The following is a 26,865-nucleotide window of genomic DNA, read 5'->3' as shown; positions in this document are numbered from 1 at the left end:
AATCGCTCATCACATGCACAAATTTAATTAAGCACAGAATATGACTCACAGCAGCAAAATGAATAAATTTAATTATTGAGAGTGGAATAAACAAATGACACTAACCTTCATTCAACTTTATTCATAAATTGAGATTATTTATGAAAAGAATGTCACCTCAGTTGTGCTTTTTTGTTCTCCTCCGTGCTTATGTTGAGAATTAGCGAAAAGTTGCACCTCAGCTACATCAAAAATCTGTACATCAATAAACGTAATACGAACCATGTGTCTAATGGTGTATGGGGAAGAATTACTGCATTAAAAAGCATTTCTTATGGGATAGGAGGCAACTGAAGTCCTTGGTTGACAAAATGACAACAAATTTACAGGATGGATCTTCCGTAGTTTATTGCCTTATAAACGTAACCTCAGATTATGGTTTATTTTCACTTAAGTGGACGTACAGTACTTTGGGATACACCCATTCAAAAGTGCTACCTAATGGTAGTGTTATGTCACTATATGTACAGCTAAATGTTGTTAGTGGGTAAATTCATGTGTGCCATGAAAAAAATGAGGCACACATTTTATTGTAATAGCCAAATACCAGCCCTTAAAATCCCTCTACATATAGATTTTTAAAATGTTACTTTTCCCTTTCATTTTCCTACAACTCTCTGGAAGGCCGAATAAAAAAATATTGATGTGTCATGTTTGACATATTTACTAATCCTTCTCAGTTGCCATAGTCGGAGGTCACGTACATTCGAGGCTTTGTGTAGGTCAGAAGTTGAATTTCAATGTTGCGGATAAATACGTTCACGGCAAGAGCGGTGGATCATAAATCACCATTAATTTACAGTTGACCATTCACGACACTGCCCCTTCAACCTATCTTTAAAAAGGCTTTGACAGCTTTGCGTGTAGATCTAGTTTGTGCGCCTCGATCTGGGCCAATCAGAACAACGCCTTTTTATGTCAGATTGGAAAAGCGACCAATCGCAGCCCGTCTTTCTGCAGCGACGGACGTCCCACAGACACAATTTGAGTGATCGTTACGTTTTGTCACTTCGGCCGCGGAGTAAGGCACGAATAGTTGGATAGCCGTCGCGTTGGATTACTACGTTTGCGGCTGCCGTCTGTTTGTTCTGTTCAGGCGTTTTCTCCGCTGCATGGACAAAAAAATTAACAGGGCAAAACTGCAGGTTGGAGCACACCGCCTGGAGACGTCTGTGATCTGTGCATACAAAGCCCACAATAGCGTTCTCGCTGTCAGGACTACTGTGTTTTGTTGATGTCATCCGCAGCAGTGCTGGGACGACTGTCAGTTTTCTAAGGAGTATTAGGATAAACAGAGAGTCAATTTTGGGGAGGGGGTGGGTGTCAGCGGGACACGTTACGAGAATGGGACTTGTGGTGCATCACTGTATGCTGCTTTTTCTGTGCAGTTTCACTGTTGGTTTTGATTTTCAGTCGGGACTACAAAATGGGCATTTAGCTTTTATGAAAAATCCCCAAATCGGGAGAGGTGGGAAAATCGAAAAGAGGTCTCTCCCCGGATGGCTCTCTCCGTCAAAGCACAAGATAGACAGAAGAAGCGCTGACCAAGGGGACACCTGTAAAGCTCTTCAAGGATATGACACCAAATTGGCTGACAACACCCACAGCGTAAGTTAACCAGACAGGTCCTGGTAGTTTTCACAGGTGCGACAATTACAGCTCACACTAGAACAAGCTGCGTAAGTGATTAAGGAGGTAAACAAATCAATAAATCATTGATTGATTGACAAATAAGCTCCAGGCCTTAGTAGCTATACGTGGAGTTTAAATAGTCGACCGATGAATCTATTTCTGGATGGCACGTTTATCTGTAAGCCACGATTCGCAGAATAGATGGACGTTGCACAGGAACCATGCAGGCTTAGTTTTCTTCCTTTTGGGAAAAAAAAGGAAATGAGACAATGAATGAACCATTACAATTATCACATAACATATCAGAATAGTGATGTGCAGACGTGAGCATGATCACGAGTTTAGCTGATATTCTTACCTTCACCTAGTTTCGACATCATCATCATCGTCAACTTGAAGAACAATTGGTCACCTTCATTGTGTTTAGGCTTTATCTAATATCTACCTTGCTGTACCAATTCTGGACTAGTTGAATGATTCCTCTCACTTTTTCTGGTGCAGGAAAGCAATTGTGGTGATATAGTGCAGTGGCAGAATTGTGTCTTCTGATGTCTGGTATTTCAAAACTCCTCAGAGGCTTCATGTGATTGAAGTCTTCCTCAGCATCCGCTGAAGGGTTGATAGACTAAGTTACATTTCAAATATTCCAATGGACCACTAATGGCCAGGCATGACCTATATTTTGTGCGTGGAAAGATGCAACCTCATTCTGTATTCAAGGATCCTGCATGTTCTTTCAGCCTCGCTGACTGTTTTTTCTAGGATGTTGACTGATAATAGGCTGGATCCAGGTGAAAACTTGTGATCTGCAGTGTGGTAATTATTGTGTATTTACAAGCTGTGTCCTCTTTGAAAACAGACGTAAACCGGAAGATATGTCGGGAAACCAACCCTACATTTTCCCCAAGGACTTGGCCCTCAAATCCCAGAGAGGAAATCAGGCTAAATTTGGTGTCACCAGATGTGCAATGGATTTCCCTGTGTTTGTAGCCTACATGATAAACCTGTCCAGCAGCTTTTTGGACGATGCATTCTTGTCAGGAAGATGGGTAAAGAAAGAGCTAAATTCTAAGTTATTAGAATTTAGTCATGCATGCACCCCAAGGATAAGGAGTCTTGGAAATTATTTACAGAGCAGACAATGAACATCAGACAGCAAACCCAGTGAAGCTTTCAGTGCCCAGCAAGCTTAAATACAAGTGGTGAACAGACACTGAGTCTTGTGCTAATCATTTGTCTAGATCCTTGTGCCAGGTGACCGACTTTGCATTGCTGCCTTCTGTGGACCCAGACCTCTGTAATAAGGCAGAAGACAGGTCTGCAGGAGCCTCACCCTGGTCTTTGCATTCCCGTGGAGGAGGTCACTTCTTTAGATCCCAGTAGTGCTAGAGGCCTTGTTTGCATATGACGCGCGAATTGCAGGTGGAGGGCAGGAAGTGATTTTCTACATAGGAAGCGCAATCAAAAACTCTCAAAATGCCGGTTTCTCAGATCGATTAAACCGAGAAACTACGAGGCGGGTGTATCGAGTATCAAAAGCTGTTGTTCGTAAGGGGTGGAAATACAAGAAACCGACCGAAAACGCCGGAAAAAATGTCTTGCGAACCGTCGTCTGCGGTCGGGAGGAGCGGAGTCGGATAATGCTCGTGTGTGCAGTGAACACTTCGTCAAAGGTAAAGCAATTTTACCTTTGACGAAGTGGTCACGTCAACATATCTTACTTTCTGTTTATACCTTTCTTTCATAGTATCGTATAAACCAGCACAGTTCCGTTCCGCTTTTCACTTCCTGCCCTCCGTCTGAATCTCGCGCGTCATCAGAATCACGTGACTGCAAATAAACTATCCACATTAGCTATGGTTACATGGAGCCGAATATTCCGATTATAATCGGTTTAACAGCCCAAACAGAATAAAAATGCCCGATATAAACACCTCAATCTGAACAAACGTGCCAAATCGATTGAAATTTCAAGAGGTTGGGAAGTTTAAACCTTTTCATAAACTGATCAAAAGAAAAAAATGTATCATGTAAACGATTCAACCCGATTTTCTGGTTACGTTCTTTCTACGCATGCGCACGCCCTGCTGCGTAATTTCCGGTTGTCAGCTGACGGCCAGCTGATGGTTTGTTGCTCTGCTTAAAAAAAAATGTTGCTCTGCTTCCTTGCTTTTCAACTTTTAACAACTTTTAATTGATTTTATGATTTGCCTGTACTATTTTCTCTGATCATCGATTGTTGCACGGACTTGATCGCACTGACGTCTCTGGCACGGTAGTGCTGGCACTGTATGTGGCGAGAACCGCGTGGACTCAGCCACGACCGTGATCCTGAGCTTTTTGTCTGATTTCTGGAAATACAGTCTATTGTTGTTTAATTCATGAACGGATTCTATTGTCGCTCAGCTGTGGCTACCTAACACTCAGACTGGGCTTTCCTGGCTTTGCTCACGAGCGCCGATTCCTGGCCTGCATTGCTAGCGGATTCTGCTGCTAGCTAGCACCGGCTTGTTTTTAGCCAAAGTAGCCAGCTAGTGCTCCAAGACAAGAGACTCGCCGGGACGCATCTCTCCACAGACTCCGGAATTCTCTTGCCTGTGTCAGTCGTGGTCTGCCACTTGACAACCCTCACAAAAGTCAGATTGCATCTGGATCAGATACAATGCCACGTGAAGACTGCCAGCCGCTCCGGAAGACGAACAGAAAGACTGTTAAAGAACTGAACATTATTGGACGCCTAGACGGTAGGAAAATAAGAAACAACAACGTATTCAAACAAGTCCACGAAAAAAAGTAACAGTGCATGTCAGATGTTCCGATTAAATGCGACGGCGCATGTAAACGACAGACGTATAAGATCACATTTCATGTGAACAGTTGAGTCGAAATCTTCAATTGGAATGTTTTCAGTCAGAATGAAAAATGTGTGCATGTAACCGCAGCTATTAAAAAGTGGAGGGCCTCTTGATGAGATTAGGGATTTAAGAGTTGTAGATAAGGCAACAGGAGTAGCTTGGCCAGTTGAAAGTTAATGTATTTTTGATCAGTAATGTTTGGGAAAATGGTTATCTCCAAGTAACTGTTAGAGCCCGGGTTGCCTCATTGGCTTAATGTAATACACATTCTTGTTAAGAGTGATTTCCTGAGTGTTGGCACAAATTTCTTGGTGTTTTCCACTGGGGCAGTATTTGGTCTGAAGCCTAGTGCTTGTGGAAGCACTTGTCTGTTTCAATGTAAGTGTTGTTTCACTTTTTATTCAGCAGTGCAAATGAGCATAACGCTAGTCAAAGCTGAAATTCACTGCTGGTGCTAAAAGTTTATAAATGGGCTTATGTTGTATATGAATTCAACAGCATGCAATTGTGTGTGGACTCTGACTGACCCTTTTTGATGTAAAAAGTGGTGTGTGTAATTCTACAAATAATGCAGCATTTTCCCCTTAGACCCGCACAACTATTTAGGCCGTTTAAACTCTAATTAAGCCTTTATGTCATTATTTTGTTATTAGATCATCTGTTCTATCACATGATTTCTGACATATTTATGCAGGATTTTGCATATTGGTTTATATTCTTAACGCTGCTACTCTATTTGTTGTAAATGACAGCTTAATAATGTTTTTCTGTGTTGTATAATACATATATATTTTATTTTTCTTCAGTATGCCTTCAACGATCTGAGTGGATCAGTGTCACTGGCCTGGGTAGGAGATGGCACAGGGGTGAGTGTCAAACGCTTGTCTGTTGCCACGAAACATGTCTATCCTACAGTGGCGTTTAGTTGTGACATGAGTATGACATTCTTTGCTAGATTACTCAGCAGATCAGTCATAATATATGGGAATGTGGTGGGCTGCAGCGCTTGGGTTCATGTCAGTAATAAATGGCAGAATGGGTTCACTTATTCACTACAGTTCATCTTGTGTATTATTAAAAGAACCATGCCCCAGTTCCCCAAGATGAACCTTTGCTTTCTTGGCAGGTTATCCTGGCTTTGACGACCTTTCAGGTGCCATTCTTCATGTTGAGGTTTGGACAGTCCAAACTCTACCGGAGGTATGTATAGGAGTGGGAAGTCAGGCGGGGGACACACTGAATATATTTAACCAGGTTTATGCAAATAAACCTGCCCCTCTGGCAAATTTGATATTAACCTTACTTTGGTTTTTAAAGTGGATAAACTTGTTGTCCTCAGTGTGTCTCCTGATATGATCTGTAAGACCAGAACACTGTGGTTTGTGTCTGATTTGTATATAATTTGGCTATGTCAACACGTCTACCCAGTGAGAACTATGGAAAGTCATTCCAGGATGTGACCGACCTGATCAACAACACCTTCATCAGAACAGAATTCGGAATTGCTATCAGTCCTGAGAACTCCGGGAAAGTGAGTTATATGATTTGATACAATGCAGTACAAAATACAGTAGGACAAACCAGTCCTACTGTATTTTGTAACAGAGCCATCATATGTCATATTTATTAATTAATCTGAACTTTGTTAACTGTTTTCCCCAGGTGATTCTTACTGGAGACATGTCTGGAGGGCTTGGATCTCGGATTTTCACCTCCAATAGCTTTGGAAACAGTTTCACACACCATGACTTGCCGTTCACACCACTGATGCAGATTACATACAACCCTCAAAATGCCACTGTACTATTGGTCATCAGCACTAATGTAAGTGGATGGTGGCTTTGGCGGTGGTGTTTTAATGAGTCCATAGAGCCCCTGGTACCTTTTTAAAAATGAGAAAAGGTTTCAATATCTAAACTCTTGCATTGAATGAACAAACCTGAACTATCTGTCATTAACATAACGCTGGGTGGTACTTAGATTACACTGGAAATATGAAGTGACTAGTGTCTAATACCTTTATGCTTGGGAGAATACTTTTAGTCAATAATTTGTGTGACCTGTTTACATGGGGAAGATTTACTACGTTGGTTGCTCTGTTTATTTAGTTCTGTTATTATGGACTTCCTCATTGTATCAAGCTTTTCGCCTGAACCTGAGTAAACAGGGAAATCTTTTGCCTTTAAAATGTTACTCCCTTATCTAAGAGATCTGAATTTATGTCCTCAGAATGAACTATGGCTTTCTGAAGACTTTGGTGCAATCTGGAGGAAGATCCATGATATGGTGTGTCTGTTCAAATGGTAAGCAGTGTCAGCAGTCAAATGCTGTTTGCATATCCTGTTTTTTTTTTTCAAATCCATTGTTCGTGAGGAGGGAGCAGAAAACAGAAGGTCTTACCACTGCCTTTTGGGTTTTCAGAAAACAAGGTTATAAGACATTATCTGATGTTCTTAAGGATCTCAGACTTGGTGTCTGTCACCACAGTTTAGGGAAATACCGCTGTACTAGGGGATTACGGAGGAGTGGAAGGACCCTGTTGTCCAGCCTGGAACAGGGGAGAGTCCAGGAAGGGTTTTCTGCCTATATAGTATATCTATTGGCTCTTTGTCCATCTCCTCAGTTTGAGCATAGATTATTATACTTAGAGGGAAGACAATGGATGTCCAGCTCTCCAACAGATAAAATACCATGTTTGGTGAAAACAGAGATGCGTTTGACTATGCTTTCACTTATGCAAATTTATGCTCAACTCGCTTTCCCTCAGATGGCTTGCTAATTAGTTGCAGGAGTTGTCTTTAGACTGAATCACTGAGAATTCAAGTGTGTTCAGAATCCCTGTTTTTTTTTTACTGCTGCACCATTATAACTTTGGCAGTAAAACTGCATTGCAGTTAGTTACTGTTTGACGAGCTGCTTATCTTTAAGGGACAAACACTAGGTGCTCTACTTTTGGTTTGAAAATGTTTCCTGGTAGGCAGTGTTGAAGGACTTTGTCAGCTGCAAAGGTTTGCTTACTTTGGATTTTGATGGATGCAGTTCAAGGGGTGCTTAGTCTTTAGAGCTTCACACACAAAATGGGTCTTTCCTCCGACACAGCCTTTCATATCGTCCCATGAGACCCAACCTTCATTTGCACCATCCATGGGAAAATAGGTTGATCTGAACAGGGGCAGGAGTTTTCCGAAGTCATAATACGGCACTCGGGGCCAAGTACATATTTGGGAAGGGCACAGCTGCATGCTGTTCATTTTTGATAAGCCATGGCATGTGACACTGCATAAAAGATTGCCAGACAAATAGTTTATTCTGCTGTCCTGTAGGTTTGTGGGAAGGCTGTGCCACTTGATCAAGCACAGTTTATGCCCTCTCACGTAGTCCCTATGAAACAGTGTAATTTGCTGTCATGAAGTCTAACCCTATCACTTAATATCAAACATCTCAATTTCACAGTGCAGCCAAATTTATTATAGGAAGAAAAAAGACCACACATCATTTGCGTGGAATCAAATTTTACATGTGTTTAGTGTTTTCCTTAAGTTGGGAAATGTTCCCTAGCTTGCTTGAAATGTGTGTATAAAATCATAAGACCTCAGTAGGATGTGACTGAGCACTGACAACACCAAGAACTGTAACTTCTGAGCCAAGTATGTGTCTGCATCCATTGTGTTTACCAAACTTTGACTCTGACCTGACATATGGAGGGCTGCTTACCTGACATGCTTTCCTCCTATTCTAGGGGAGCGAAGAACACCATATTCTTCACTACCAACCTTAATGGATCCTGCAGTAAGTGATACTGTCATTATGCAAAATTTGGGGAGGGAACTCATCAAGTCCTTTCTTAAAGCCCCCTTCCTGGAATTTTTTACCAAATTAACTTTGAGTATATACACATAGATTCTTGAGGAGGATTACATTAAACAGATATTTACAACATTATCAGAGCAGTGTACCTCAAAAAACAAGCAGGATTTTTATTTTTCATTTCATTCATTTGATAATCCTCCACCCTCACATGTTTCACTGTGGCACATTGCTGGTTTTAATTTTGAGAGACCCGAGGCGTCCAGGTAGTGTAGCAGTCTGTTCCATTGCCTACCAACACGGGGATCGCCGGTTCGAATCCTCATGTTACCTCCTGCTTGGTCGGGCATCCCTACAGACACAATTGGCCTTGTCTGCGGGTAGGAAGCCGGATGTGGGTATGTGTCCTGGTCGTTGCACTAGTGCCTCCTCTGGTCGGTTGGGGTGCCTGTTCAGGGGGGAGGGGGATCTGGGGGGGGGTAGCGTGATCCTCCCACGCGCTACGTCCTGGCAAAACTCCTCACTGTCAGGTGAAAAGAAGTGGCTGGTGACTCCACATGTATCGGAGGAGACGTGATAGTCTGCAGCCCTCCCCGGATCGGCAGAGGTGGTGGAGCAGCGACCGGGACGGCTCGGAAGAGTGGGGTAATTGGATGGATACAATTGGGGAGAAAAGGGGGGTGGATTTAAGAGACCCATCTAACAAACAACTTCAATTGTTTTGAAGTTGGAAGTATCGAAGTTAGCAGATGCCCCAAATTAAGGATCACCTTAACACAAAAGTCCCTCATTATATACAATGAAGAACTTAATATTAAGTTCCTCATTAAGCCAATATTATAGACAGTTACAATGTGAGGATAAGAAAACACTTGGTAACACTTGAGCTTTTAAACTCTTAACGTACATAAATAGAAAATCTGTAAATCATTTTATTCCCTCCTCTCCAGTATTTACACTGACATTTTCATTCTTGCATTTTTTTCAGGTGACCGAGGGATGTTGGATCTGAGAAGAACAACAGACTATGGGAAAACCATCAAGACAGTGGCCAGTAAAATCTTCTCCTTCGGCCTGGGTGGACGTTTCCTCTTTGCCTCTGTAATGACAGGAAAGGTAAGCGTTTGCTCAGGTCACCAACAGATCAGTGTGCAGAGGGATAATGTTGATTCTTTGCATCCTCTGTGTTTGCATGTTCTCCCAGTGTCTGCGTGGGTTTCCTCCAGCTGCTCCGGTTTCCTCCCACAGTCCAAAGACATGTAGGTCAGGTGAATTGGCCATACTAAATTGCCCCTAGGTGTGAATGTGTTGGCCCTGTGATGGACTGGCGGCCTGTCCAGGGTGTCTCCCTGTCTGCCGCCCAATGACTGCTGGGATAGGCTCCAGCATCCCGCGAACCGAATTCGGATAAGAGGCTTGGATAATGAATGAATGAATAAATATTTGGGAAATAATTTACTTAGTAAAATATTGGTATACTTAAAGTGGATGAAATTTGTATACCTGTGTTTGGGTTCACTGAATATTTCTTAATGAAAACATTGATTATAATGGGGCGTCCAGGTGGCGTGGCAGTCTATTCCGTTGCCTACCAACACAGGGATCCCCAGTTTGAATCCCCGTGTTACCTCTGGCTTAGTTGGGCGTCCCTACAGACACCATTGGCCATGTCTGCGGGTGGGAAGCAAGATGTGGGTATGTGTCCTGGTCACTGCACTAGCGCCTCCTCTGGTCGGTCAGGGCACCTATTCAGGGGGGAAGGGGAACTGGGGGGAATAGCGTGATCCTCCCACGTGCTACGTCCCCCTGGCAAAACTCCTCCCTGTCAGGTGAAAAGAAGCGGCTGGCGACTCCACATGTATCAGAGGAGGCATTTGGTAGTCTGCAGCCCTTCCTGGATTGGCAGAGGGGGTGGAGCAGCGACTACGATGGCTCGGAAGAGTGGGGTATTTGGCCGGATACAATTGGGGGGAAAAAAGGGGGAAAAAATCCAAAACAAACCCCCAAACATGGATTATAATGGTGAAGAAGTATCATGCTGCACATGATCCCATATATTAGTAGTTTATTAAAGGGTTAGTTCGGTTTCTGGAATTTTTACTGTGTGTTGTACTTGGAGAGTTCATCTTCTTTTACGGTGGAAGAAGACTTGTATCAGTCATTTTTTTACTGCAGAAGAAGACGACAATATGTGTCACAGAAAAATAGTCTAATACTCTAATTTCTAATTTTTAGGATTTTGCATGTACTTGGATGTACAACAGGGTAGGGTGATGAAGGATAGAGATGGAAATGTGCCGACAAGCGAGGAGAGCGTGTTGAGAAGGTGGAAGGAGTACTTTGATGGGCTGATGAATGAAGAAAATGAGAGCGAGAGAAAGAAAGAGAAGGTTGGATGATGTGGGGATAGTGAATCAGGAAGTGCGGTGGATTAGTAAGGAGGAAGTGAGGACAGCTATGAAGAGGATGAAGAGTGGGAAGGTGGTTGGTCCAGATGACATACCTGTGGAGGCATGGAAGTGTTTAGGAGAGATGGCAGTGGAGTTTTTAACTAGGTTGTTTAACACAATCTTGGAAAGTGAGAGGATATACGAGGAGTGGAGAAGAAGCATACTGGTACCGATTTTCAAGAATAAGGGTGATGTGCAGAGCTGTAGTAACTACAGAGGTATAAAGTTGATCAGCCACAGCATGAAGATATGGGAAAGGGTAATAGAAGCTAGTGTAAGAGGAGAGGTGATAATTAGATAGTAGCAGTATGGTTTCCTGCCACGAAAGAGCACTACAGATGCGATGTCTGCTTTGAGAATGTTGATGGAGAAGTATAGAAAAGGCCAGAAGGAGTTACATTGTGTCTTTGTGGATTCAGAAAAAGTATATGACGGGGTGCCGAGAGAGGAGGTGTGGTATTGTATGAGGAAGTCGGGAGTTGCGGAGAAGTATGTAAGAGTGGTGTAGGATATGTATGAGGGCAGTGTGACAGTGGTGAGGTGTTCAGTAGGAGTAATGGATGGGTGGAGATGGGATTACATCAAGGATTGGCTCTGAGCCCTTGTTTACAATGGTGATGGACAGATTGACGGACGAGATCAGGCAGGAGTCTCCATGAAGAGAGTGCAGGCAGGGTGGGGGGGTCGGTGGAGAAGAGTGTCAGGAGTGATTTGTGATAGAAGGGTACCAGCAAGAGTTAAAGGGAAGGTTTACAAGATGGTAGTGAGACCAGCTATGTTGTATGGTTTGGAGATGTTGGCACTGACAAAAAGACAGGAGGAAGAGCTGGAGGTGTCAGAGTTGAAGATGCTAAGATTTTTGTTAGGTGTGACAAAGGACATGATTAGGAACGACTATATTAGAGGGACAGCTCAGGTTGGACTTTTTGGAGACAAATCAAGAGAGGCAAGATGGAGATGGTTTGGACATGTGCGGAGGAGAGATGCTGGGTATATTGGGAGAAGGATGCTGAATATGGAGCTGCCAGACAAGAGGAAAAGTGGAAGGCCAAAGAGGTGGTTTATGGATGTGGTGAGAGAGGACATGCAGGTGGTTGGTGTGACAGAAGAAGATGCACAGGACAGGAAGAGATGGAAATGAATTATCCGCTGTGGTGACCCCTAATGGGAGCAGCCAAAAGTAATAGTAGTTGCATGTACTTGTAAAAATATTGGTTAAGAAGAATTAACACCAGGCTAATGAGTAAAAAGTATTAATGATCAGCTTCAGAAGGTGTATTTCCCTTCTTTTGAGAGTAGCTGCAAATGAGCCCAGTAGACATCCAGCAATTGAGCTAAGCTAGGCTAAACTCGCCTGTCAACATTCCTTATCCACAAGTTTGTCTAGGTAAGTAGGGCATATATTAAAAACCACAAAAGCTGAACTATCCCTTTAACTCAACTCAGTTAACTGTAGAAACAATGACAATGTTTTGCTAGACACACACTGATATCCGTGATTTAGTATTGTTATATTTTTGTGTAATTTATGATTACCATAATATTTGCATCTTCCTTGACTGGCTCCCAGCATATATGGTTCCTTTCAGTTTTCTAATCTCTTGAGCATAGCTAGCTACAAATGACTGATGAGGCAGCTCTCAGGACAGATTCTATGAGAGAAATCTAATGGCATGCATGTGTCTGTGAGCTTGATCCACGTGTCGCTCATTTTTTACCTGAATGTCTGAACTTGTTGGCGTGTGCTTGGAACTATTGTTTTTACTCCAAACTCCACTGTTGCCCATTTCCTTTCGCTTTGTTATTTTTTGTTTTGTTTACCTCTCTCCTCTGTCCGTCTGTCTCTGTTAGGGGACTCTGAGGATGATCCATGTGTCAGTGGACCAGGGTGATGTGTGGAACATGGCCCAGCTGCCCCCTGTTGGCCATGAGCAGTTCTACTCTATATTGGCGGCCAACGACGAAATGGTTTTCATGCATGTAGACGAACCTGGGGGTCTGTAAAGAGTCTGTTATATCACCTCAGTAACTCTACACTTTGGTCACCACATTATAAAGCAACAGTGACGGTCTTTCTAGGCAGTCATCACCCGCTGTACTTTATTCTCAGTATACAATTCCCTCCTCTGCATTACAGTGTATTTGTACAGTTCTAATTTTTGTGTATGTATTTTACTTGTGTATTACAATCTGAATTTCTTCATCTGGGTAATGGATATTAATGTTTACAGCTTTAAATCGTTGAATTTCTAGTCTATCTATTTGCAATTTAATATGAATTTACTGATATCAACAGTGGTCATTCATGTCCACAGATACAGCATTTGGCACCATTTACGTATCGGACGACCGGGGCACTGTGTACTCCAAGTCTCTTGAGCGCCATCTTTATACCACCACAGGGGGTGACACCGACTTTACTAATGTCACCTCCCTTCGAGGCGTCTTTATCACCAGTGTCCTGGCAAAAGGTAGCTGTAATCATATGCATGCAGTTAAACACACACACACACACACAAATAGCAACTCCTTAATGCATACCTGTATTCAATTATCCCAGAAACACACACAACTCCTCTGTGTCACACAAGGGGACCCTTATGTAAATATTTTAGTAGCTGCTCAGTGTGAGATGAGCTCCCTGTCTGTTGCATGAGCTGTCTGTTGCAGTCAGTGTCACCTGTTCCCCACTGAATTATACACCTTCTCCTCTACTAACTCTGCTTACTCTGGGGAAAAAAACCCTCTATCTCCTTGATAACTCTTATTTAACTCTTTTTCTATCACTCCTCTCTTTTTTTAATTTCCCTTTGTGTCCATGAGATAGTTGTTGATACATGTTTCTGACCTCATACACTTTGTTACTGGAAATGTAATTGGCTCTCCAGAAAGTTGAGCGTGCCCTTCTTTTTTTTTTCTTCTCTAGATTATGCCGCCAGCTAAATGCTCAATAGAAATTTGAGCCCCTGTCTTGTTTTTCTAGATGGCTCGGTGCAGTCTGTGGTGTCCTTTGACCAGGGAGGGGAGTGGTTGCCCCTGCAGAAACCTGCCAACAGCAAATGTGATGCTACAGCCAAAGACCCAGACAAGGTAAACGATGAGCAGGTGTCAAGGAGGAATGTAACACAATGGTATTGTGAAAAAATTGAGTTGCCAAAATAAACAATGTTGATAGAGTATTACTCAATTGCATGATCAATGAGGAGTTAAGTATTATTTAGATGACTTGGATTACATTATCAGTTAGGCTAAAATTGAGGTTTTAAGCTAATGCTCTTTTCTTTTACTGTTTTACATTTTGTCAATTTATCATGCATGAATGCACTCGCACACACACACACACACACACACACGTTGCACCGAAAGATCCATATACCCTGTATTTTGTTGTTCTAACTTTTCTTTTGCCTTGATTTTTCTACATTATTTTTCCATCTACAGTGCAGTCTCCACATCCATGCAGCCTACAGCATCACTATGAGACTGAACGTCCCAATGCTGCCTCTGACTGAGCCCAATGCTGTAGGCCTCATTGTAGCTCATGGTAATTCCCCACACAGCCTTCAATACCTTCTAGCTGCAGTTTTTCTGTGGTAGAAACAGTTGAAATTCTGTGACAGATTGTTTGTGAATAACTTTTTTGCTTTATTTGGCTTGATGGTAAAGGTATGTTAGATTTTCTGTAGCTTTCTGACTGCCACCATGTGCCCCTTTAGGGAGTGTTGGTGATGCCATCTCAGTGATGAAGCCTGATGTGTATGTATCTGATGACGGGGGTTACACATGGCTGAAGGCTCTCAAGGGGCCCCATCACTATGCCATACTGGACTCTGGAGGTCTGCTGGTGGCTGTGGAGCACAGCACCACCCAACCCATCAACCAGATCAAGTGAGTCATTGTTGGAGGAAGATGTAGGAAGTAAAGAGGCTTTGGATGGGCTCTGTGTTTGTGGAAATTAAATGCAGATGTCTATTTTTTTTGTATTGTTACTTAAGTTATATATTGGCATACATTTTTAATTTTCCATCCACTGGGGTGCAGATGACAAGGCATGGACTCACAGAAGCAGGTTTATGGAGATATCTATCTATCTAGGTAAACAAAGAGATGAAGGTTCTGCTAATGTCTGTCTCTGCATTCCTGGTAGGTTTTCCACCGATGAGGGCCAATGCTGGGCTGTATACAATTTCACCAAAGAGCCCATCCACTTCACAGGGTTGGCATCAGAGCCAGGGGCCCGCTCCATGAATGTCAGTATCTGGGGCTACCGAGACTCGATCATCAGCCAGTACTGGGTCTCTGTCACCATTGACTTTAGGGAGCTCCTGACCAGAGACTGTGAGTGAGATGGTGATTGAGTCACAAGAACTCTAAAACCTGATTTGATTCTTTTAATTTTTATTGCGTCAATCATTTGTAATTAGGTTTGTAATTGGTAATTCATCAGTGATTAGATGATATCAGAGATGTAGTTCAGTTTGTTCACAAATGAGTCCTATCTTTCTGCTTCAGGTGAGGACAAGGACTATGTGCAGTGGTTGGCTCACTCTGATGACATAAGCGACCCTAATGATGGCTGCATGCTTGGCTACAAAGAGAAGTTTCTGCGCCTAAGGAAGGACTCTGTTTGCTGGAATGGACGAGATTACAATGTTAACACCGAGCCAACTCCCTGCCCATGCACCCTGGATGACTTCCTGTGGTAAGAGTTCAACTTCCAGGCTCAAAACAACCATACTTGCCTTGTCAGAGACATAAGAGAAAAATGGATAATGTTTGTGTTTAAATTTTAAGCAAAATTTAACCAAAGGAAAAAAAACTCAAAACTAGCACTTTCAGAAGCTGATTTTAAGCAATTTTACATTCTCCCTGCTTGCAGGTTGATGACGCAAAATCATGGTTCTTAACTGAGGTGCATTCAAAGTAGCAAACAAAGGCAAACGTTCAAGAATATTTTCAAGGAGTTTTTCATTTGCTTTGAGTTTACTGCGAACATTGCAAACACACACAAACGGTATGAGGCAGTAGTTCTTGGCGAACAATCATGGACACTGGACTAAGAGCTGTCAATGCGGGACTAGGTAGACTGCATACTATCTATATGAGGCGCAAAACAAAGTCTCACAAGCCGCATGCGGCTCGCGGGCCGCGTAAAGAATAACACTGACGTAGATTAAAGGGTTGGTAAAAGTTTTTTTTTTTAACCACATATTCTGCAACCCATTCAGAACGAGTCCACGACCCACCAGCTGAGAAACATTGGTTTAATTGTTGTTATTTCCGCCAAGCAGTAGCCTGGAGGGGATTATGCATTTGGTCGCCCGCACATGTGTATGTGTGCACTACTGGTCCTATCAGCCTAATTTTTTTGTGCACAGATATGACTATGATGTAGAACATGGTTGTGGTGATCAAAAGGTTTCAAAAAATGTTTGTTCTCACTATCGCCGCTCCCTCTCCTCATTCACTCTGTAGCTTGCCCGATCAACACCTCTTTATGTTGCTGCCTGCTCTGAGTCAACCGACTCATCTACGGTTGAGTCAGATCGGGCAGCGACAGTGTCAAAACCAAAACATTGTGTATTCCAGTATGAATCTTGAAATTAAACAAGAAGTTGATTGTGTTTCTCAAGCCAGCAAATCATTTATTGCTGATCTTAGCGCAGGAGAACTGGAGGAACACCGGATGAACCAAAAATAATTTGCCTTATATGCTTCACTGTCACACCGAAGTGCGATAGTCGCCAATGTTAAAACTGTTATAAAAATACAATTTCAAGAGTAGGGTTAATTACAGTCACCGCTAGAAATCAGCTACAATAAAAACGTCCCATGGCTGAGCTATGTTTTCTTACTTTTGTTTTATGAATGAAAGTCAAATCAGCAGAGCAGCCATTCACCTCCATTCATGTTATATCATGAAAACCGTGATGGTTAAACACGTGAAGTTTTTTAATAAGGGCTTGAAATTATGATAGCCTGATCTCTGTCATTTGATATTAGATTTGGTTACTTTTGTACAAGGATCCACCTATGAGGCTGCACATCCACAGACTGACAGGCAAAACATTTTTGTTCGGTAGATTTTTTTTAGCATGATTATGAGATTTTTTTTTTAGCTTGACCTCACTGCATATTCAAAATATGTTTCCCATATTTCCCATTCAATTGACTTGAGCACTATGCAAAAGTCTTATAATGGAAAGAAAAGCTCTTGTTTTTTCTGTCTGTGTGTGCATGTAGGGAGGAGCACACTCCTTTAGTTTAAAAGTTTAAAAAGTTAATGAGAATCACTTGACATTGGCGAAATTGGAATAATCATTTTTCCATTTATTTCGTAACGTGCCTTTTTGAAATATCAACTTTTCTCCTTCCAGTGACTGTCATAATGTTTTTGTGATATTTAGAAATACATTATTTTGATATTTTGGCATTTTTATTCAGCCGCTGTTATTTACAAGCTAAACATTCACATAGAAATGGCTCCGTGGAAAAGCAGTTACTGTTTCCTTTTATATTTCTTAGACGTTTCTGGCGTTCTTTAGCAACAGCTTAGTATCCTGTTATCTTCCGTCTCTCTGCAGTGACTTTGGATACTACCGTAAGGAGAACAGCTCGGAGTGCGTGGAGCAGCCTGACCTGAAAGGCCAGGTTCTTGAGTTCTGTCTGCATGGCAAAGAGGAGCAGCTTCAGACTAATGGGTAACACTCTAGTTACAATCTCTAAATTCAGATCTAGACCACTAATTGTCAATACATTAGTTGCATATTAACGCCACTAACAGCAATACCTATAGTATCGAGAACAATTTATTGTCATTTCTATTATGTACTTGAGTACACAAAAGAAAATAAATTTCGTTTCACGCAGCCCACAGCAGTGCAACACAACAGATAAAAACATATACAAATTACCAAAAACGACACCACCAAAAACATACAATAATGGAGAGAACAAAGCAAAAAAACAAAAACAGAAAACACTCAAAAAATAGTGTTACTGATTCCTGAAACGGTTAACAACACAGTCCATTCAGTGCAACACAGTACAAAAATTCCACTGTCCAGAGAACGAACGCCAGCCAGGATGACTGTCGGAACTGCTGGTCTGCATGGACTAGCAGTTAGCTTATCCTGTCCCGCTTCCACGTCCTATCAGACTGCCCTCGTTGCTTCCTCTTTGGGTGCAGCTCAAGGCAAGGCCGTGGTCCAGCTTATCCTGTCCCGCTTCCACGTCCTATCAGACTGCCCTCGTTGCTTCCTCTTTGGATGCAGCTCAAGGCAAGGCCGTGGTCCTTGGGCCCACAGGATGCAGCAGACCAGGCTCCCTCAGCCGATCCAATGCTAGCTCTCCCAGCCAGACACCTTCAACATACCTCCCCTGCACTCCACATGACACAAACGCATACGCCGACAAAAACACTGCACAGTCAATGCTAGGCGAGGCCGCCGCCAGACCACCTCGGTGTTTCCTTTCAGACACAGCTCCGAGCAGGGCTGTCCACAGAATGCAGCAGACAAAGCTCTCTCAGCTGATCCAACACCAGCTCTCCCAGCCATCAAATGAAAAAAAAAATTAAAATTAAAGTTCGAAATAAAAACTTCACGCAATGCCACGAACTTAGACATAGAAATGGACAAAGACACTGCATAGTTGGTACTGGGTGAAGCTGCTGCAAAAGTGAGTTCATGCCGCCATCTTCCCACACTGGAAGTCTATACTAGAAATAGTTAAAACTATTTCTACTACTACTACTACTAGTAGTAGTAGTAACCAAAATATTATTAAGGGTACAGTCTGCAGTTGATACACACAGCGGCTGTCTGCCCCACTTCCGTCATTGTTTTGGTAATACTTCATAAACACTGGTAGACTTGCGGCATGGTGGCCCAGTGGTTAACACTGTTGCCTCACAGCAAGAAGGTCTTGGGTTTGAACCCCAGGCTGTCCCAGGTCCTTTCTGTGTGGAGTTTGCATGTTCTCCCCATATTTGCATGGCCTTCCTCCGGGTGCTTTGATTTCCTCCCGCCATCAAAAAGACATGCATGTTAGGGTTAATACCCTGACATGCATGCCTGTGCCCCTGACCAAGGCAATGGAAAGAAGAACTGGAGTTGGTCCCTGGGTTTCTGCAGCTGCCCCCTGTTCCTATACAGTAGGATGGGTTAAATGTAGAAGACAAATTTCATTGTATCCAAACAACTGTACAATGATAATAAAAATAAAATAAAAAAACAAAGTTGCTTTCTTTCATAGTTTGCTTTATCGCTTGTGAATGAGAAAACCAGTTGATTTACCCATCACTTTCAATTCCTTTTGAGGCTTCAGTCGTCTCGATTTCGATATGTCATGATTCTTGTTAGTGTTCATTTTGTCGCAGTACTCCACATAGCCATGGTGGTGCATGCCATTACAGATTGTACTTTTAAATAAAGTGTGAAAACTAAAACTATGTCATAGATCGCTTTGCAGACAATACCATGCTAAAACATTATCTATTTCAATGATAATATTTTGTCTACAGCTACAGGAAAATCCCAGGGGATAAATGTGAGGGAGGACAGATGCCTGTCCGTAAAGAAATAGACCTCAGTAAGAGATGTGTCAGTGACCTCCTGGGCCCTGAACTACTGGTAGGTCTGCTCTTTTTTTCAGGTGGCCTAAAATATCTAACCGTATATGTTTTCACATTCATAGTGACCTTTCTTAACACTTGTTCTTCTTCTGCCTGGTAATCTTGTTATTTTTGCAGAAAGAGAGTCATTCCTCCAAGTCTGTGCCTATTGTGGTTACAATCATCATCATCATGCTTGCCAGCACCATAGCAGGGGTCTTCTTTGTCAAGAAATATGTCTGTGGGGGCAGGTCAGTGTAACATTGTGGCCCAGATTTATTTCTGGGTATATTTTTGAGATTCATGACCTTGACCACCTCAAAAATTTACTTTAATTACATTGTGTGTGTGTGTGTATGCAAGGTGGCATTGTTCACATACTTGTCTGCATACTTCTTGTGTGACTCGAGGATTAAAAGGTCATGCCACCAAGAGGCAGTTGAGGCACAAGCTCTATCAGCTTCCCCTGTTTCCACCCGCCATCTGTCATGTTTGTATTGGTATTATGTCACTTGGCATAGACTGGTGGTTACTTCCTGTATACTACCCTCAGTTTGGGTGGGTATTGCACCTTGTGGATGAGTTAGTGTTAATTTTTGAGGACGTGCACAAACAAAGTGCCGAACAACTGCAGGCTACGCATGACAGCCATCTTGCATAAACGTAATTAAAGTATGTAAGCAGCTCTGTTTTGATTAATATTATTTTGTGTTTTGACTGTAATGTTGCTGTGCGTGGTTATTTCTGCTCTCCTATGTTGTGTTTTTTTATTGTTTTTTGTTTTTTGCACTTTTCAGCGTCAAAGAAAGTTGATTCAGTTGATCTGGATACAACGTTTATTGACGGAAACGCTTCATCACTCATCCACGTGACTTCTTCAGTATAAATTGACTGCAGGTATCCCCACCTTTATAAACAACACAGTTGCATAACGACCGAAAACCAACGATCGGTTTCATATGCAAATAGGTGTGACCATTAACTAGAGTTTCAATGGCCATGTGTACTATTCACAGAGGATTTGGGAAAGTTTTCAATCTACAACATTGTACGATGGCGACAGATGTACTCTTAGGCACTCCCTTGGTTCAGCGATGGCCATTCCCTCTTCAGATGGATGGACTCTTTGATTCCCTGTTCAGGGGGCCCAAGAGTATCAGTGCAGGTAACCCCACCCTTATAAACAATACAGGGAGTTAAAGAGGCCATCTGTGTGAAGAGGGAACAACCATCGCTGAACCGAGGGGGGGGCCTAAGAGTACATCTGTCGCCATCGTACATTGTTGTAGATTGCAAGCATTCCCAAATCCTCTGTGAATAGTACACATGGCCATTGAAACTCTAGTTAATGGTCACACCTATTTGCATATGAAACTGATCGTTGGTTCTGGTCATTATGCAACTGCATGGTTTATAAAGGTGGGGATACCGACAGTCAGTTTAGACAGAAGAGGTCACTTCTGTCTAAACTGTGAGTGATGAAACGTTTCTGTCAATAAACATTGTATCCAGATAAACTGAATCAACTTTCTTTGATTTTCTCACCTGGATTATTGAGCCTGTATAAAGACATTTTTCTGAGTGTTCTGGCATTTGTGGACTGTTGTACAGGTTCCTGGTCCACAGGTACTCTGTACTGCAGCAGCACGCTGAGGCCAATGGCATTGAGGGGGTGGACGACCCACTGGAGTCCAACCATACTCAGAATGGCAAGAGAGAGTTTCATGATGACTCAGATGAGGTAACGTGGAAACATCAACCACCCCTGTGCCTGGCCAGACAACAAAATACCATTTTCAGGTTACCAAATTTTTGCCAGGACAGAGGCTGCACAAGTATTGCATCTGTAATAAATGAATTAGGTTCTCCGTGACCACAGATGGTATCAAGCTATGTCTTTCAAAATTATTTCATTTCATTTAGAAGATGGGAGTGCCAAGGAAGTTAGAAAAATGGAGAGCTAAACTCAGATATTCAGATTACAATCAGAGTGGGGTTTTTTTCTCCTTTGTGGCAGTTGTGGTTTGATGTTTGCCTTTTTTCTGTACACAGGACCTCCTTGAATAGCTGGCACAAAAATTGAACAATGGAGCAACAGGTTTCCAGTCCACCCTGTGGCTGACTGCTGTCGTGTCACTCTTTCGTCTCCAGCGACTTCCTCCTCTCACCTTTTAGCGTGACTTTTGGCCTCCTCTAATAGAAAAAGGGTCTCTGTCACTCGCTGTCATTCATGAAGCATCCAGTGAAAGTACCAAGGCTTCATGGGACTAATGCCACAGCTGAGGAGAACTAAATGGGAGGGCTCTTTTAGTGTTGTGCTTCAACCATTGATTCTGTTGATTGAGTTTCAGTTTCCAGATTCTTTTTCTTGGGAACAGAGGAATGATGCATTGACTTGGACTATTGACCAAACCTGAGCAATAGAGCGCTGCTTAAAAAAAAAATTGCTGGTTATATTAATACACTAATACACCACCATTGCATTACAGGCTCTGCCTTCCCATCACCTGGGTGTGCTCTTGGGAATACTTCCCACCATTGTTGAAGATCTGTGTCCTTCTTCCCTCTACTCATGCACTTGTACATATATATTTTTTCTTCTTTGCAGTTGATGGGATTTCATTGATCGGATTTTGTCAAGGTATGTGCTCATCGGGTCACTTGTTTGCTGTGGCTTGGCTAATAACTGTCCTTAGCCGCTTGAGTTTTAATATTTATTTTCATTTTCATTTGCCAAAGTGATGAAAATGCAAGTGGAAACTGAAATTTGCATTAGGTTTGACAGCAATAACCTGTTGAGACACATTTTTATCGGCACACGTTCATTGCCATAATCTTTCTAATGTCTCCGATCAGTAAAAGTAGCTATGTGACGAAATGCGTGATCCAGGCTTGGCACTCAAATCATGTGTGTCGACGTGTATAGAAGACAGTAAATTGTCTCTTAAAACTGAATATAGTTTTTTAAAAAAAAATCAATGTTAGCATTTCTGTATAAAGCACAGTTGTTTGTAGTTTCACATTTCCCAAATATAATCTCGCTCATGATTAATGTGATAAGACTGTAATAATTATTGAATTTTCTTTTTTCATGTACAAGTCGTGTTTGTAGTTGCTTGTGCAGTTTTGTACTAGTAAGTTTTCTTAGTAATCGATGGCAATTCAGTGGCAATGACTTGTCATGTGGTCAGAAGGGTACCTATATTACACATCTACAAAAATCCTCCATTTTTAATAGTTAATGTCAGAAGCTATTTTTTAAACAGATTGATATTTGATTTAAGCAATCTACGACGTTAATTAGCTTGTCAGACAGAAGCATAAGCTGTGAGCAATGTGATTATATTTGTGTAGTTTAGTATGATTGAAGGATGCTAATTTATTCATGGAGCTGACTAACACATCTGGCTGCGTAAGCTCCAGATATTGTCCTGCACTGAGGCTGAGGGAGAGGAAATTCTCTAGAATACATGGCTATTGAAGGTTTCCAACTAAGGTGGGCCATTCTACATTTTTCCCTGAGATTATTCAAAGGTACTATTTTAAAATAACTGGCTACTGCCTCCCAACAGATGTTTTTTTTTTCTGACGTCAACAGGGTTTTTGCTCGTTAAAACATTTGTTGCACAATTGTTTGTCTTGTTTGTTGCATTGCTTTCATACAGATTTTATTTATGCGTGAAATAACGGCTTCAGACTGCAGTAAATGTGATATGGTTGAGATGCGGTTATACAAGTGCCTGGTATGGGGATACAATGGAAGCTCCCCTGGAGTGTGGCCAGCATGAACTTATAATTATTTCCATCTACTATTGTGTAACCAGTTACACCCGATATGTCCACCACATCCCTTAGCTCGTTTGTAACTTCAGTTCATCAATCCTCTCATACAATATGCCATTAGGGTTGATTGCATGGATATTTATAATAACACTAAGTTTAATCAAATTGTTTCTTAAAGGATTTCAAATAAGTCATTCTAAAAATAGGCTTTGGTAACTCAAAGTTTCATGTCTCATCAAAAGATCTCATTCTTATATAGTCCGTTTGAATTGAAGTTAAACCTCAACAGGTAAAGAGTGGATATGGGAATATGTAGCTGCTGTATGCTGAAAGAGACACTTGCTGGGTTCTTGTTTAATAGATGAAGTAGAAGTGATTCTCTTTTCTTACATTTTAAGATGCTGAATAAATTAATAAATCATTGTGATGGATCTGTAAATATATAACGTTACATCTTTGTATCTGCTGTTTCTTTCTGTACTGTATATTTAAGACAATTTACTTGGGAGTTGACCAATAAATTAACATGTTCCTCTATTTCATTCTTTCTTGTCTTGTTTCTGGCACAGAAATGTGAAAAATTAGACATGTAAAAGGACGGAGCCAAAATTAACACTTGTAAATATATTTTAGAGTTCTTGTCAGATAATTTTTAAATCTTAAGATGATTCCGCTGCTGACCTCACTAAGTTGCTCTGAGTAAAAGTGTTGACTAAGATGAAAACATGCTTGGAGGGCCAAATTATGAGGCAAAGTTGTTACTGCCCTGATATGTACAACATGAAATGCCATGCAAACAACTATATATATCCTGAACTGGTACAAACTTGACTGAGTCAGTTTAATTGCATTCCAGTGTTTATTTAGAAACGCCTGGACGTATAGTTGGCCCTGTAATGAAATTAATGTAATGTTACACTATGAAGCTGATGTGGCAGACAACCATATATACCAGTGCATCCAACCAAGCTGAATCATGACAACTTGAAAAATTAATAAGTTTATTGACCCAGTGATTCTTTAAGAATTCTTTAGATTCTATACAATAAAGTGCCCTCAGCATCAAAGAACTCCTTCCCGACTTGCACCACAGGAGATGTCTTTACTGCCAGCATAACCTCTTCAAGTTCTTCCTCTGAAAAGATCCGACCATCCCAGGTCTCTTCCTCCGCCGCTTTCTCACCTCCCTTCTCAAAAGCATCATCTCCGGCGATGCCGTCTTCCTCTGCTGATCTTGATATTATCGAGGGATGTTTACTGAACACAACCGGTGGGACAGAGACTTGACTTGACAGAGAGGCAAGTGGGGCAGGACTGGCAGTATGGGCCACCAAAGCTCTTCTACCTTCTCCTTTAGGTGTCGTAATCTGACTGGCAACAGTAACCAGTGCACCTGTGCTATTCCCACTGGGCAGCATAGCTGCTGTACTGGGTCCTGGCAGCTGAGGCCTGCTGTGTTCTGCCTCCCTACCTGAAGACAGAGCCTTCTGCCGGAGTCTTGCCTGTGCTTTAGCATCCTGTTTTGCTTTTCTTTCAGGTGTGGGGGTGAACTTGCTCCTGAGGACTCTGAAGATTATGTCAGGGGTGACAGAGAACCCTTCAGCCAGACGCTCCACTGTCCACTCCTCTGGTTGTTCATTCTTTAGATACCTGAAAAATAAATGACACTGTCTGAGAATGTACCACAGGCAGAGTTTAAAACGTCAGAGAGAGCAGTTCTTTTGTGCATCTCCATGTTGAGTTAAAGTATGGTTCATTAAAGGAAAACCGGTAATTTTTTACCTATGTCCTATTTTCCTGTCATTAGGAGTTAAACTGAGCGGTGGGTAACAGAATCTTTTAAATTGACTCAGTATTGAGCAAGCTAGCGTTAGCTGTCATCTGGCCATCAAGCTCGTTTCTGTATAGTAGGTTGCAGTATCACGAGGAGGCAAGATATAAGTTTACTGGTTTAATAGAGAACGACTGGTACATGGGTACACTACAATCACATGCGCTGTCACTACACTGAATGCCCTCTAGCGGCAACGTAGCATTTATAGGCCACTGTATTAATGCGAACAATAAAGTAGTCCCACAACACAGTTTCCACTGTTATCTTCCTGCAACAATTCACTCCCCATTGGATTATAGAATGAGACTTCTACTCTGGTTTAGACATGGACTGATATCTACATACTTCTATGATTGATACTGTTGATTGATACTATTTAGACTCCTCTCATAACATTCTCACAGCTTGTTAGTGCCGGGGAAAAAAAGCTCTCTTCGTGAACATTAGGAAAGCACTGTTGCCCCAAAGGATTACATTGCAATATGGGTCACACCAATCGGAATGCACAATTAATTTACAAGATTCTGCTACCCATCCCTTGGTCTGAATCCTAACAGTAAGAAAATAAGGCTTAGATTATATATAAAAAAAAATATCGGACTTTCCCGTTAATGCAAGGCCGGGGTAAAATTGCTCACCTGATCTGCTCCATAGCATCCCAGCTTAGCTTCCTCTCAGGAGGTCCTGAAGGAGTCATCCGCCTCCTTATTTTTTGGTATCTGACAGCCTTTTGTCGCCTCCTCTCCTCACTGGAGAAAACACAATGAGGGGACAATTAGGTTAGCCTTTCACACCAAGTCAAAACAAGGGACACACAGGATAGTTACTCGCGAAAGTTTACATCATTATGTTGGGTAATGTTACGTAATATGTAAAGGAGACAGCTGAGTGGGGTGTCTTTTAAAACTGAAGTAAAAAAAAATCAGTGTTAACAGTTCTAACTGACTGATGTACAAGGTTTTGTAGTTTCAAATTTCACAAATGTAATCTTAAGAGATTAATGCGATAAAAATGTAATTTTATTTTATTTTTTTTCATACAGGTAAAGCAACTTCTGCAGTTTTTGTAAAAATGATTTTTCTTCTTAATTAGCATTTTATGACAAATCAGTGATAGTGAATTGTCATGTGGTCAAAAAGGGTACCTTCCAACACAAATACCAAACCTCTACAATTTTGGAAGTTATTCAGAAACTATTTTTAAACACAAATTGATAATTGAATCAAGAAATCCACGAGGATGGGGGATCACTCTTACTCGTGCAAGGCCTGGAGCTTTTCCTCCACATCCTCAATCTCAGGTTCTTCATCCAGCCTGTCAAGGATCTGTGTTGGTCTTCTGTCAGAGACTCTCTTGCCCCGATCCGTCCATGATGTGGCATTTCTGCTTGCAAACCTACAACTCTTCACAGTGGGCTTCACTGTCAGAGCACAAAACCTCCAGACCAAGGATAATACCCGAGGAGGCGGTAAAACCATAGTAAATGATCACCAGTATGGATACTGGTAGTCACGCAGAAAAGAAGTGCTCTTGTCAGGTCTGTACCATTACCACTGATCTATTTTGTCAGTTAAGGAAATTTTTTGCAACCGTGTTGAGTTGGTTAGCTGACAAGTATTTTGTCAGTATTTGCAACAAAAAAATCCCGTTATCCGGATTCAAATACTTGATCAGTCTTTCGGGCCTCAACAACATTAACAGCTTGGCAAGCGATAACACAAAGGATATGAGTTATCATTCACCAGAGGTACAACCCGCCAGCAACCTAAATTCACGATCAGCACAAAACTCGTGTAAACTAGAAAGCTGCAACTATGGGGTTCCACCATATTACGTCCATGGCTGCAACCG

The 26,865-nt window shown here is 41.9% G+C and overlaps 2 protein-coding genes across 2 annotated transcripts; one reads left to right on the top strand and one right to left on the bottom strand.

The window, feature by feature from the left end:
• The first annotated feature begins 1,070 nt into the window (after positions 1-1,070).
• Positions 1,071-24,039, top strand: sort1b (sortilin 1b). The gene is made up of 20 exons (XM_056275215.1): positions 1,071-1,647; positions 5,333-5,392; positions 5,653-5,726; positions 5,955-6,057; positions 6,189-6,350; positions 6,756-6,829; positions 8,266-8,315; positions 9,322-9,449; positions 12,635-12,779; positions 13,099-13,254; positions 13,767-13,873; positions 14,225-14,327; positions 14,500-14,671; positions 14,931-15,121; positions 15,296-15,485; positions 17,368-17,484; positions 19,308-19,416; positions 19,536-19,648; positions 21,009-21,138; positions 21,450-24,039. Exons 1-20 carry the CDS (start codon positions 1,384-1,386, stop codon positions 21,462-21,464), a joined length of 2,463 nt encoding a protein of 820 aa, XP_056131190.1. The 5' UTR covers positions 1,071-1,383; the 3' UTR covers positions 21,465-24,039.
• A 125-nt stretch (positions 24,040-24,164) lies between these two features.
• On the bottom strand, positions 24,165-26,861 carry ngrn (neugrin, neurite outgrowth associated). Its single transcript, XM_056275231.1, has 3 exons — positions 26,272-26,861; positions 25,653-25,763; positions 24,165-24,830 (listed from the first exon to the last, which is right to left on the bottom strand). The coding sequence occupies exons 1-3, from the start codon at positions 26,490-26,492 to the stop codon at positions 24,212-24,214; spliced, it is 951 nt and encodes a 316-aa protein (XP_056131206.1). The 5' UTR covers positions 26,493-26,861; the 3' UTR covers positions 24,165-24,211.
• Between the last annotated feature and the right edge of the window lie 4 nt (positions 26,862-26,865).

The sequence above is a fragment of the Lampris incognitus genome, chromosome 2 (assembly GCF_029633865.1).
Source record: "Lampris incognitus isolate fLamInc1 chromosome 2, fLamInc1.hap2, whole genome shotgun sequence".
In the NCBI taxonomy this organism is placed as follows: domain Eukaryota; kingdom Metazoa; phylum Chordata; class Actinopteri; order Lampriformes; family Lampridae; genus Lampris; species Lampris incognitus.
Note: the sequence above shows the minus strand (reverse complement) of the source record. Positions and strands in the feature narration are given on the sequence as shown.

Excerpts from the sequence above, each read along its gene's own strand:
- sort1b (XM_056275215.1), top strand. The coding sequence starts at position 1,384 with ATGGGACTTGTGGTGCATCACTGTATGCTGCTTTTTCTGTGCAGTTTC. Across the intron at positions 5,393-5,652 it reads GGGTAGGAGATGGCACAGGG|GTTATCCTGGCTTTGACGAC; the intron begins GTGAGTGTCAAA and ends CTTTCTTGGCAG. Across the intron at positions 14,672-14,930 it reads CAACCCATCAACCAGATCAA|GTTTTCCACCGATGAGGGCC; the intron begins GTGAGTCATTGT and ends CATTCCTGGTAG.
- ngrn (XM_056275231.1), bottom strand. The coding sequence starts at position 26,492 with ATGGTTTTACCGCCTCCTCGGGTATTATCCTTGGTCTGGAGGTTTTGT. Across the intron at positions 25,764-26,271 it reads AAGCTCCAGGCCTTGCACGA|TGAGGAGAGGAGGCGACAAA; the intron begins GTAAGAGTGATC and ends TGTTTTCTCCAG. Across the intron at positions 24,831-25,652 it reads GATGCTATGGAGCAGATCAG|GTATCTAAAGAATGAACAAC; the intron begins GTGAGCAATTTT and ends TTTATTTTTCAG.